Source organism: Sphaerodactylus townsendi, linkage group LG03 (assembly GCF_021028975.2).
Source record: "Sphaerodactylus townsendi isolate TG3544 linkage group LG03, MPM_Stown_v2.3, whole genome shotgun sequence".
NCBI classification, from domain to species: Eukaryota; Metazoa; Chordata; class Lepidosauria; order Squamata; family Sphaerodactylidae; genus Sphaerodactylus; species Sphaerodactylus townsendi.
In genome coordinates, this window is record NC_059427.1 from 41,960,936 (window position 1) to 41,973,908 (window position 12,973).

General features: G+C 41.1%; 1 protein-coding gene across 1 annotated transcript in view; it reads right to left on the reverse strand.

The window, feature by feature from the left end:
- SUMF1 (sulfatase modifying factor 1) overlaps positions 1-12,973 on the reverse strand; it is a 79,783-nt gene that overhangs the window by 24,708 nt on the left and 42,102 nt on the right. The window contains exon 7 of the mRNA XM_048488489.1: positions 8,901-9,014. Coding sequence (XP_048344446.1) covers positions 8,901-9,014 — 114 coding nt within the window. The remainder of the gene's footprint in view (positions 1-8,900; positions 9,015-12,973) is intronic.

Here is a 12,973-nt window from a genome sequence, read left to right on the forward strand (position 1 = left end):
AAAACTTTGTCAGTCTGAATTCGGAAGTCCCAGAGTAGTTTTAATGTGTTCATTTTCAGTGACCTTTTCAGGTTTGTGGATTCCACCAGTTCTTTGTCACAGGCAGATGGTAGTTGTGGCACAAGTTCCAGTGAATCATCTGAGCAACAGTATTATGCCTCTGCTTGTAGTCCGTCTCATACGATCTCTTGCAGCAGCTAAGTATGTGATCTATTGTTTCGGCCTGCTTCCTTGCAGAGTCTGCACTTGGGATCTGTAGTTGACTTTTCAATTCTGGCTTTGATGGCGTTTGTTCGAATTGCTTGTTCTTGGGCTGCAAGAATCAAGCTCTCAGTCTCCTTTTCAAAGTTCCATTTGTGAGCCACAACCAGGTTTTTTCCTTGTCAATTTTGTCCTCAATTTTTTCTAGGAACTGTCCATGGAGAGCCTTCTTTTGCCAGTTTTCTCTTCTGCTTTGCAGTGTATTTTTACGGTATTCACTCTTTGTCTTTTGCACTTTGAGCAGTTTACTGCTGTTGACTTCCATCAATGTTGGTTCTTCACTGTTTTTCACATAATCTGCCAGTGCATGTTTCTCTTCTTCCACCGTTTGTTTCACTTGCAGAAGCCCTCTACCTCCTGATTTTCTGGGTAGGTAAAGTCTGTCAACATCACTACGCGGGTGTAATGAGTAGTGGATTGTCATCAGTTTTCTTGTTTTTCTGTCCAGATCATCCAGCTCTGCTTGCGTCCAGTTCACAATTCCAGCAGTGTATCTGATGACGGGTATGGCCCAGGTGTTGATAGCCTTGATCGTATTCCCGCCGTTTAATTTGCTCTTCAAAATTTTTCTGACCCTTTGGACATATTCTCTGCTGACTACATTTTTCACATGTCCATGCTTGATGTTGTCCAGCTGTAGTATTCCCAGGTATTTATAGGATTCAGGTAATACTTATTATTTATTATTTATTATTATTATTATTATTATTATTATTATTATTATTATTATTATTATTATTATTATTATTATTAGCAGTAGTAGTAGTAGTAGTAAGCATAAGCATAAGCATTTATTGTCATTGTGCACGCACAACGAAATTTACAGCAGCATTCCTCGATGCACACAATTTCAGACTCATACATCATACTCATACAATTTCATACAATACATCATACTCATACACTTTCAGACTCATACATCATCCTCACTTACCCTTTCCTCCACCCATCCCTACACAGCCCCAAACACATCAACATGAAGCCGCGGAGTTTAGCATAGCCACAGCTCTAGAGTAAAAGCTGTCTTTAAGCCTCTTTGTCCTAGATTTGATAGTCCTGTATCGCCTACCAGATGGTAGCAGTTCAAAAAGAGAGTGTGCTGGATGAGACGGGTCCTTCAGAATATTTTGAGCTTTTTTTAGGCTTCGGGAATTATAGAGTTCTTCCAAGGAGGAGAGAGGGCAGCCGATAATCCTTTGTGCAGTAGTGATCACCCTTTGGAGCGCCTTCCTATCTGCCACTGTGCAACTGGAGAACCGTACACAGATGCAGTAGGTTAAGACACTCTCTATAGCACAGCGGTAAAAGGACACCAGGAGTTTTCCATCCAGTTGTTGCTTCCTTAAAAGTCTCAGATAGTACAGTCTTTGCTGGGCCTTTTTAACCACCGCAGCAGTCTGTATGCCCCAGGTTAAGTCCTCTTTAATCATAACGCCCAGAAATTTAAAACTAGCCACCCGCTCTATTTGATCTCCATTTATAGTCAAGGGCTGAATTTCTGAACTATTCCTTCTATAGTCCACTATAAGCTCTTTTGTCTTGTTAGTATTAAGAACCAGGTTATTTTCCCTGCACCATGAGAGCAGTCAGTCCACCTCACTCCGATAGGCAGACTCATCCCCTCCAGAGATGAGCCCCACCACCGTTGTGTCATCGGCAAATTTGATAATGGTGTTACTAAGATAGACAGGAGTACAATCATATGTATAAAGGTAGTAGTAGTAGTAGTAGTAGTAGTAGTAGTAGTAGTAGAAGAAGAAGAAGAAGAAGAAGAAGAAGAAGAAGAAGAAGAAGAAGAAGAGGAGGAGGAGGAGGAGGAGGAGGAGGAGGAGTTTGGATTTATATCTCTCTTTTCTCTCCTGTAGGAGTCTCAAAGGGGCTTACAATCTCCTTGCCCTTCCCCCCTCACAACAAACACCCTGTGAGGTGGGTGGGGCTGAGAGAGCTCCGAAAAGCTGTGACTAGCCCAAGGTCACCCAGCTGACATGTGTGGGAGTGCACAGGCTTATCTGAATTTCCTGGATAAGCCTCCACAGCTCAGCGGCAGAGTGGGGAATCAAACCCAGTTCCTCCAGATTAGAATGCACCTGCTCTTAACCACTACGCCACTGCTGCTCACCTGTTGGACATCAAGTCAGGATGTCTTCTTTGTTTTTATACTATGCAGTACGTAAATATGTTGAGAATATATTTTTGTAAGTCACTTTGGGTCCCTGTTGGGAAGAAAAGTGGAATAAAATATACTACATAAATTCAACCCATTGTTCATTCTCAAGGCATTTTGAAGAGACAAGAGTCAAGAGGTGTAAAACTTACACAAGAAAGTTGACTGAAAGCTGTCTGCATGTCACAGAACCAGAAACCTTCATTTTTTTTATCCTTGTATGATTCAAAGCATTTGTGCATCTCTTGAGGCCCCTCTGAAAACACAGTGCCAGCTGCAGTTATATTTTCAGAGAGGAGCTCATTCTACCTGCCTTGAATTAATCAAGCCTAAAAATGAGGACTTCTGACTCTATGAGGTTCACACTGGGGCTTCTTTGTTTACTTTTCTGAGAAAGTGTTACTTTTATTAAATCTTAGGCCTCGGAGGGGGGTGGGGAAGCTTTCCTTAAACCACAGCAAAGTGTCCGGTCATTTTTACTTGAAATACATTTACAACTCCTGAGTCCTACTTTTTGTCTTCGAATTAGGCCACTGTTTTCTCTGAAGCTGACTTTGCAGCCACTGGAGCCATTCCCACCTTTCAGCAAATACTGTTCAGATACTGTCGAAGGCTTTCATGGCCAGATTCAACTGGTTCTGGTGGGTTTTCTGGGCTGTGTGGCCGTGGTCTGGTGGATCTTGTTCCTAACACTTCACCTGCATCTGTGGCTGTCATCTTCAGAGGTGTATCACAGATGGAAGTCTGTTACACACTGTGTCCAGAGAGAAGGGAATGTTTGGGGTATATATTGTCCATGTCCCAGGGTGGGGAAACAATCAGTAAGTGTTTGGGTAGAACCTGTCATGCAAAGGTGTGGTTGATAGTATTGTATTGTGGGTGGGGCTTATCAGTCCAGGAAGTGATTCACATTTTCATGCCCTGCAGCAGCAGATGTATTGGTGAATGTAATATACATACATGGACAATATATACCCCAAACATTCCCTTCTCTCTGGACACAGTGTGTACCAGACTTCCCTCTGAGATACACCAGTGAAGATGCCAGCTACAGATGCAGGCAAAACGTTAGGAGCAAGATCCACCAGACCACGGCCACACAGCCTGGGAAACCCACCTGAACCAACTGTTCAGATAGCCCCACACCCTGGAGGTCACTTCAGGCAAAAAATGCCAGGCAAGATTTAAGGAACCGCAGATGCAGCAAAGCAGGATGGGAAGGCAGGATACCAAGATGGAGGAACAGACTAAAGGAAGTATATGCAAACAGCTGTAATTCAGGAATCTTTTGTAACTTCATACAAGCCTAGGGTAACCTCACCAGTTTGCATTATTTTCTCAGCTTTTGAGTAAGAGTTTATGCAGTTCTGTTTGTGGCTGCTGACTATTTACACTCACTTCATAACAAATCTTCTTTGCATCTGTATTAAAGGCTAATAATTGTGAAAAGCTAAACTCGAAACAACAGTTTCTCCAACTTCCTTCCTTGCTAAATACTGTATATCCAAGTAAGCGTTACCTGACCAGTTTTAAAATTAACAAGAATTTATGCAGCCGTTTAATGTGTTACATAAATATATAGGTACCTCTCAAATTCTGCAAAGGAAACTTGTCTCAGGGGGAATTTGTCCTAATTTTATTGAGTTGGTGTGTTATTCAAATTAACATAGTTAAGTGATAAGACTAAATTATGATGGGTTTTTTTTGCCCTTGAGTACTGAAGCTAAATGTGATATTTGATGTGTCGCAAGCTTTAAAAAAGTATAAAATACATGCTTTTTACTACTTTACAAGGAGTTTAGGGGAACATACACAGCCCTGTCTCCCCACCCCATTTCTAGCCTTACAGGAGCTGTGGTCTATCAAGGTTATAGAAGGCAGCTGATTGCTAAGTAGGTTTCCTTACTCTGTCACTGACCAAACTCCTTCGAGCTGTGCTCCATGTCCCCTCTTGTACCTGAAATGTCAGACTCCGGCTAGAGACCACTACAATGGAAGTAGAGATAAGAATTTGTCTATCTTCTATTATGCAGTGGCTTGAAATATAAAATAGCCAGTTAGGCCTACTGCTGCTAATCTCTCAAGATTTTTTCCAGCCTAGGTGGACACTTGCTATTAGAGACAGAATAGAGAGACAGGGCTTCTTATAAAAAACCATATTGGAAATGAATAGAGCTCAGGCCTAGAGACTGGCCAAACAGAATATGCAGGATATTGAGAGTCAATGGAATCTTATGATAACGCCAGACTTTAAGTCGGCACCGAAATATAGATATATCCTGGCCTCAGCCTTATACCTGTTAACCCTGGAAGTCAACAAGCTGAGGAGAGCTTTTATGCTTGCTAGAAGTGATGCCTTGCCCTTTGCTCCACCAGAAGGTAGATTCAACACAATTTCCTTTTTTTAAAATAATGTTTTTATTGTATCATTTGAATTTTTATAGTAATTTCCTTTATAGTAATTTCTTTTATAGTAATTTCCTTCTTCATACATTTTCAAACAATACTTTCCCCGCCTTTTTCTCCCTCCCCCCATTACTTCTTCTTCATAGTTCTGTCACACAAACAGCAGTAAGTTCATTCTCTGTAGCCTCTTCTCCCATATTTCTTCATTGACTCGAGCTTGTTTCATCCAGTCCACATATATTATCCATATCTTCAAAATTTCATTCTGTTTATCTTGCCACGTCTTATTTTTCGTTAATATATTGAAAATATCAAGTGTCACTTGTTCCCAGATATATTCTAACCATTTCTGAAATGTCCATTTTTTCTTTTCTTTCCAACCCAAGGCTATTGTTGCGTGGGCTGATTTAATCATTATTTTATACATATAACTATACTGTTTATCCACCCTTCTGTCTTCCATTATACCCATGAATATTAAGTCATTATTTAAATCAATATTTATCTTCACCAGTTTCTCGATATATAACAATACAATTGTCCAAAAAATTTTTACTTCTGCACATTCTATCCGCATATGGCTATAATATGCCTCTTGGTCTCCAGCATTTAGAACTAAGTGCTTTTATCATGTTTACTAGTTGTTTTGGTGTTCTATACCATTTTAATATCACTTTTCTTTCTAACTCCATATATTTCTCAATCTTTATATTTTTCCAAATGTATATTAATTTTTCAGTATTACCAATGTCTAGAAATCCTTCCTTCTCCCATTTTTGTTTCAATGTTCTTATCATGAATTCCTTATCATCTACCATGATTCAACACAATTTCCTAAGCAGAAAGACTCTGCTCATGCTCGCAAGGTGAAGTGGAGTCCCTGGATCACACTGCCCTTTTTAAACAGATGCAGGTCCAGGATCCTTACCCCAGTGGTGAGATCCAAACATTTTAATAACAGGTTCCAATGGTGGTGGGATTCAAACAGTGGCGCCGCCGCACACACGCACCTCCAGTCCATACTGGGCAGGGAGGTTGCTTCAGTAACCCCTTCTCGGCACTCAGAAAAAATTAGTAACCACTTCTAGAGAAGTGGTGAGAACTGGTTGCATCCCACCTCTGCCTTACCCCCATATTAGATACATTTATAGATTGCCTGGATAAGGTACAATTGGAGAATATGCCTCAACCTCGCTAAACGTGGCTACGTCTTGTAAGCATGTTGTTAAAACCTGTAGCAAGCAGGCCGAGAAATGTTGAGGTAATGACCCTAAATCATTTTATTCTATTCTTTTATATATAGTATTTACAATATTAATTTTGTACACACTCATTTTATCTTATTCAAATTTTATTGTTTTGTGTTTTCTGGATTTTAATTGTCTTATTATTTTAATGATCCATGACTGTAACAATATACTTCGACTACTCTGTTACTTTTATCCATTTGATCATACTGACTATTTTAAATGGTGCAAAAATATGCAGTTTGGGGGGTGGATGACCTTGGTTTAACCTTCACTCATTAATTTATTTATAGGTAATGAAGGTGTAAAATAAAGGCTATTAAAGTATAATGTTGATACCTCTCAGGTATCTTAGAAAAAGAACAAAGAGATGCCAAACCAAAACTTCTTTAAATGAAATGATGTGGACAGAACAAATAAGTTATCTAAAGTTTTAAAAAATTAATTAACCAATAAACAAACTTCTAGCTGTTCTGGCTAAAAATTGTTCCTTAAATTGAATATGAAAAAGATGGTATCTGTTTATTTAAGAGACAGTTTTAGATCTGAGGCAGCTTGGGGTCTATAGAAGAAAGTGTGAAATCTACAGAAGAAAGTGTGAATTTTATCTGCAACCCTGATTGAAGTACCAGGAAAATACACAGGAGCACAGTAGGGACAAATCACAGTTCCTCATGGCATATTTCCAGGATGTACATACTGTGAAAAAAACCTGCTGACCATGCATGCAGGACTAGAGAAGAGTTTTCAGCATATAATCACCTATACCTTCTTACTGTCCCAGAGCGGGAAACAATCCCCTGCAAATGGCCAATCCCCCAGCTCTTCCAGGAACCCAATTTAAACTCAATTAAGTCTACAGTAAGTGTTCCAGTTACAACACTGGCGTAAGAGAAGGTTAACTTTTCTTGAATGGGGGAATGAATAGAGATTGCACACTTATAGTCTCATAGTATATTAGCCATTCCTAAAATTTCCTTCCCATCATGCACAGAAATAGGAAAATATGGGGAATTACACATTTTAAAGGAACAGTATTACTGCATAGATAAAGGATAAAAACACAGCCTTTACATCTTAACTAATGGATTCTTCCGAACAGACATAGAAACCCTAGGTTCTAGTTATTGCTGTGTCACCTGATCTCCTTGCTGCCTTATCAAGTGGTCTAGCATTCAGTCTGTTTCATCCTAAGACACAAAGAAACGACATCTTCTTTTCCTTCATTCAAAGAGCATTTATCTGTGCTGACTACATAAAACCAATCCACTAAGAAGCAAGCAGCCTCTGAAGACTAGTATACTGGGGATGCACGACAGGGACAGCTGTTGTGCTCGCGTCCTGTTTGGAACCTTCTGAGAAGAATCTGGGCCTATCACTGTGAGAAACAGTATATAGGCCTAGGCAGATTCTTGGTCTGATCAGTAGGGCTCCTCTTAAGTTTACAAGCAGAATATTCCAAGTTTATCACCCAGAATATTCCAAGTTTATCACCCAGCATCTCCAGTTGAAAAGGGTTTCTGGCTGCTAACCTAGACAGGTCCTCTGCATAAGAAAAAGTCACTGCTGATCAGAGCGGATGGCATCAGGACAGACAGAACAGAAATCTGTTTCAGTAAGGAACCAAGAAAACTTTTGGTTCACTAAGTAGTCCTACAAGACAAAATATGAGCTTGTAGAGCCTGAGGAGGAAAAAAAATAATAGTATGTCCCATCTATTTGTATGAATAACACAAAGCTCTTGTTTTCACAGGATATATATGAAAGCAGAGACTGCCACACTTAACAACAAATTGCAGGTAAGAATGTATGTAGGTCTGCACATCTCACTTCAAGTGTTCAATTTTTTTTTTCTTTTAACAGTAGGTTTCCAAAGCCTCCAAATCCAAGAGGGATAATGCTTTTTTTTTAGCTGATCAACAAGCAGTTGTCAAGACAGAAAGTTGTTAAAAATAAAGCCTACAATGCCAGCATGAAGCAGGATGCTTTGGGCAGCAAATACTACAGAAAGTGATATTTTCCCCCTTCCAGCCTCCCTCTTCACTTAAAGTTTTTTCATCCCACCTCTCTCTGTGTTCAAGGCAGTATGCAACAAAAGAAAGACATTCAAGTTGAAATGGCAATATAAGGCAGTAAAAACACTTAATATAATCAATCCCATAAAAGGTACTAATAAAGGCACCAATTATAGTTAAATACACTGTCCTTGAAGAAATGGTTTTAGATTCCTACCTAAAAGCCAGAAGATAAATCCATAAGCTCAGTCTTCTAAAAGACTTATCCAGAACCTCAGGGCTATGACAGGACCAAGGACGTAGGTAAGGAGTTTTTTTTCTTGGGTTCAACCCCCCCCCCATTACATGTCCGAAGCCCCGCCCCTCGTTTGTGGTTTTTTGTATTTGTTAATGGGTTTTTTGGTTTTTGGCCTGCAGGGGGTACAGTTTTTATGCTAGCAGCACCAACATTTCAGGGACTTGTTGGTTGACTCTCCTGATGACACCACCCAGGTTTGGTGAGGTTTGACTCAGAGGGTCCAAAGTTATGGACTTCCAAAGGGGGGACCCCCATTGTTTCCAATGGGATCTAATAGAAGATGGGGCTACACCTTTGAGGGTCCATAACAAATACCTGCTACAAACATGTGGTTTGTGAGGAATTGTAGGAACAATCTGGAACTCCCCTCCTCCTCCAAAAGAAATCTCTTCCTCAAGCTTTCTGTGGGTTCTCAGGGGCTTAAATATAAGTTATGCATGGGGGGTTTAATTGACAGAAGAATGAAGAAAGGCATATTCAGTGACACTTAGTGCTGACAAAATACTCACTGGATTGTACGTTTCATCCACAGAATGATTAACAGTCCACAAATCCGATGTCCACTCCCAGGAATTTCCCACCATATTGTACAAGCCATAACCATTTGGAGGAAACGCAGTAACCTACAAACAAATAAAAATGGTGAAGAGGATGGTTTGCGCTTTAATGATTCAAGAACCACTAGACCAGTCCAATGGAAACCACAGTAGTTCACAATCAATAGACTATTTTGCCTCGCTGTTTCTCCCTGGACTCTTCAGCATTCCCTGCCACCACAGGACTTCTCTAAAGTTGCTGGTTCCTCTGAGCTTCAAGGGAGACATTTTTATAACATCCATTTATAACACCTCCCCCCTTTCCCCCAACAGCACCCTGAGGCAACTTATACAGATGAGTTTTCAGGCAAAAAGAGAACAGGTCAAAGACTCCTGCCCTCACTAAAAAAAAATCCCTTTTCCTGAATCCAGGAGACCACATTTTCTTGACTTTTAGTGAACACCAGATGTTTGACAACAGTCAACCATTTCAAAGCATCAGCTGACTACCTTACCATTGTTACAAACTTTTTTCTATTTAAAAGGGAGTGAACAGATATTCACCAGGAGAAACACTGTGGCCCAGCCTTGGTACCTACCTCATTACTTTCACATTCTTCCACCCCCACCTATTCTTGAATGTTTCTCCCTTCTGACCTTTCCTTCTCTAGCTCTACCAGCTACATGAAGATTTTCTTCTCCCTTAACCAGCTTTACAAATGGCATTGCTCACCTTATTGCAGCAGTCATACAATCTCAGTAGAAAAAAAACCTTGAATTTTTCCTTGTTAAGTGACCGCCTGACTGCCTCATGCTTACTGATGGAGAAAACTTGTTCTCAAACATGAGTGGGTTTTAAAAAAAAATTAATGTATTCACAGGCATAATTATTCAGTTATAAACTGCTGTCATTCCAACCCTGATATTTATAATGGAGTGGGTGGTTAGTTGCAAAACAATAGATATCCACACAGTAGAATCAGCAAGTAGCTGAGTGTTTCTAATCAGTGTGTGTTGTAGGGTTGCCAGCTCCTCCAGATTGACAGGAGTTTGGTCTCAGGAATTCCCTGAGCAAGGTAGGTTGCCAGATCCAGGTTGGGAAACTCGGAGTAGGGAGGACTTGAGACTCCAGATGTTACTGGGATTGGTTCCATTTAGCCCCTGCCATCATGGCCAATTGGCCATGCTGGCAGGGGCTGATGGGAATTGTAGTTCATAACATCTGGAGTGCCAAAGGTTCACCACCATGGTCCTAAAGATTTGGAGATGGAGCTTGGGGAAGGCAGGGACCTCAGTGTGGTTCAATGCCATAGAATCCACCCTCCAAAGTATCCATTTTGTCCTGAAGAACTGATCTCTGGAGTCTGGAAAAGAGATGTAATTCCAGGGGATCCCCAGGTCCCACCAGGAGGATGGCAACCCCAGTGTATTGTAACTGCACTAATGGGAACAAGGTTCCCGGAAACTCATCTAACAAGTCTCTTGCGTTCTAAATACAAGTCTCGATTTTCTATTAAGCAAACTGAAAAGGGTCTCCGCTTTCTTTCTTCCCAACCAGTTTCTACTTTCACCTTTCTTGTAATCCAAGGTAAAGAGTTAATGGCTTATGAAGAGGCAGCAATGCTAGCTCGCCAGTAATTAGAAAATGTTCTCTGACTCTGCTTCTGCTATTTTACTCAGATAAAAAAAATTATCATCAGCCATGAGTTAAGATTTCAGTTTTCAATAATGGGACAAACCACAGAGTCGAAAGGCTGAAGGTTATCAGGTCCAGAAAAGAAACTAAAAGGTTCAGGCTGTAGACACATACTCTCTTATTACAAAGGCTCTTTTCTAAGACTACTTGAATAGTAATTGAAAATGAGAAAGGTAATCTCCATGGGCACAGCATATCAGGCTTCCTCTCTGTGAGCAGAAAGCAGGTAGAAGGGAAAGAGTCTTCCAGGGCTGTTTGTGGCCTCTAAGGGAGAACTCATTGCAGCCAAGTTTTGGCTAGAGTTGGGAAATTCCTGGAGATTTTGAGGTGGAAACCAGGAAGGGCAGCATTTGAGGAGGGGCCACAGCAGGATATAACGCCACCATCCACAGCAACCATTTTCTCCAGGGAGATAGATCTCTGTCATTGGAAGTTTCTGCCCAGGCCACACCCCAAAATCTTTGGGAGTTTCCCAACCAGGTTCTGGCAACATTACTGTCCCCATCCTTTGCTTGACCTGACAACCCCAAGTTAGAGTTTCAGAGTAGGGTTCAGAAGACCCAGGTTTGGATCCCCATCTTGCTGTGGAAGCATACTAGGTAATTTTGGACGGGTCATATACTTCCAGCCTAACCCACCTCACAGAGTTGTTGTGAGGATAAAAAAGAGAGGAAAATAACATAAGCTGTCAAGGCTGACCCTATCTTAGTGCAGTAACGTAACCAAACTTGACAGGAGTTTGGTCTCAGGGATTCCCTGAGCAACACACCACAAAGTGTGGGGTGTACAGACTGCCGCGGTGGTTAAGAAAGCCCAGCAAAGACTGTACTTTCTGAGACTTTTAAGGAAGCAACAACTAGATGGAAAACTTCTGGTGTCCTTTTACCGCTGTGCTATAGAGAGTGTCCTAACCTACTGCATCTGTGTATGGTTCTCCAGTTGCACAGTGGCTTAATAGGAAAAGGCGCCTCCAAAGGGTGATCACTACTGCAACAAAGGATTATCGGGCTGCCCTCTTTCCCTCCTTGGAAGAAATCCTATAATTCCCAAAGCCCAAATAAAGCCCAAAGATATTCTGAGGGGACCCTCGCCTCCATCCAGCACATTCCTCTTTTAAACTGTTACCATCTCGGCAGGGATCTCATACAGGGCCCCTCAGAACTAGGGAACAAAGAGGCTTAGAGACAGCTTCTACTCTAGAGCTGTGGCTATGCTAAACTCTGCTGCTTCATATTGATGTATTTGGGGCTGTGTAGGGATGGGTGGAGGAAGGGGAAAGTGAGGATGATGTATGAGTCTGAAATTGTGTGCATCGAGGAATGCTGCTGTAAATTTCGTTGTGCGTGCTCAATGACAATAAAATGCCTATGCTTATGCTTATGCTTATGCTTATGCTTATGCAAAGCAAAAGAAGGCTTTAATGAAGAAATTCATGACAAGTTATTAAAAACAAGCCATATAGTTCAGAGACAGTGAAATGCAAAAAAAATTAAAATTCACTAGCTATCTTACTTGTGCGTGTTTGTGTTTGTGGTGAAGTCACAGCTGACTTATGGGGACCCCAAAGGTTTTTCAAGGCAAGAGATGTTCAGAGGTGGTTTGTCATTGCCTGCCTCTGTGTGGACTGAGAGAGTTCTGAGAGAAATATGACTAGCCCAAGGTCGCCCCACAGGCTTCCTGCAGGAATTGAATTGGGAATTGGGAAATGGGAATTGAATTGGGAAATGGGAATTGAATTGGGAATTGAACCTGGTTCTCCAGATTAGAGTCCTGCCATCTAACCACTACACCACGCTGGCTCTCAGCTATCTTATTTACTGGAGTCCTAACACAGCATAGTTGGATCTTAAAGCAAAGAGTTCCAAAGCATAATACAAATGTCTTCCTGGCAGCAAAGAGGAGTAGGGAGGAAAGGGTAAATGGAGAAGGAATCTTCTCTCTATCTATACTTACAGAAAAACACTAGCCATGACCTCCTGACCTTCTCAACCAATTCTGGGCAGTATCCATAGAACAGGGTGAGAGTGAGTCCCCCCTTCCATACCAGACTCATAAGTGAACTGTGTGAGCTAATTAACAGGTCTGAGCAGATGACCAAGACAAGTAGCCATTAGTGGGGGACAGGGATAGCTAACACCTGCAGAATCAGAAAAAAAGTGAACTAGGCTGGAACTAACAGGAGAAATTTCATTAAAACAGCTTCTCTCTTAACATCCATTGTAGAGAAAGGTGGGGTATAAATGAGGTAAATAATGCTGCATATGCTAGATTCAGCCAGCCTACTTTTGTTTACATCCTACTATTATACAAGCTACTTCTAAAATGATACATGATGCTGGGAATCTTTGAA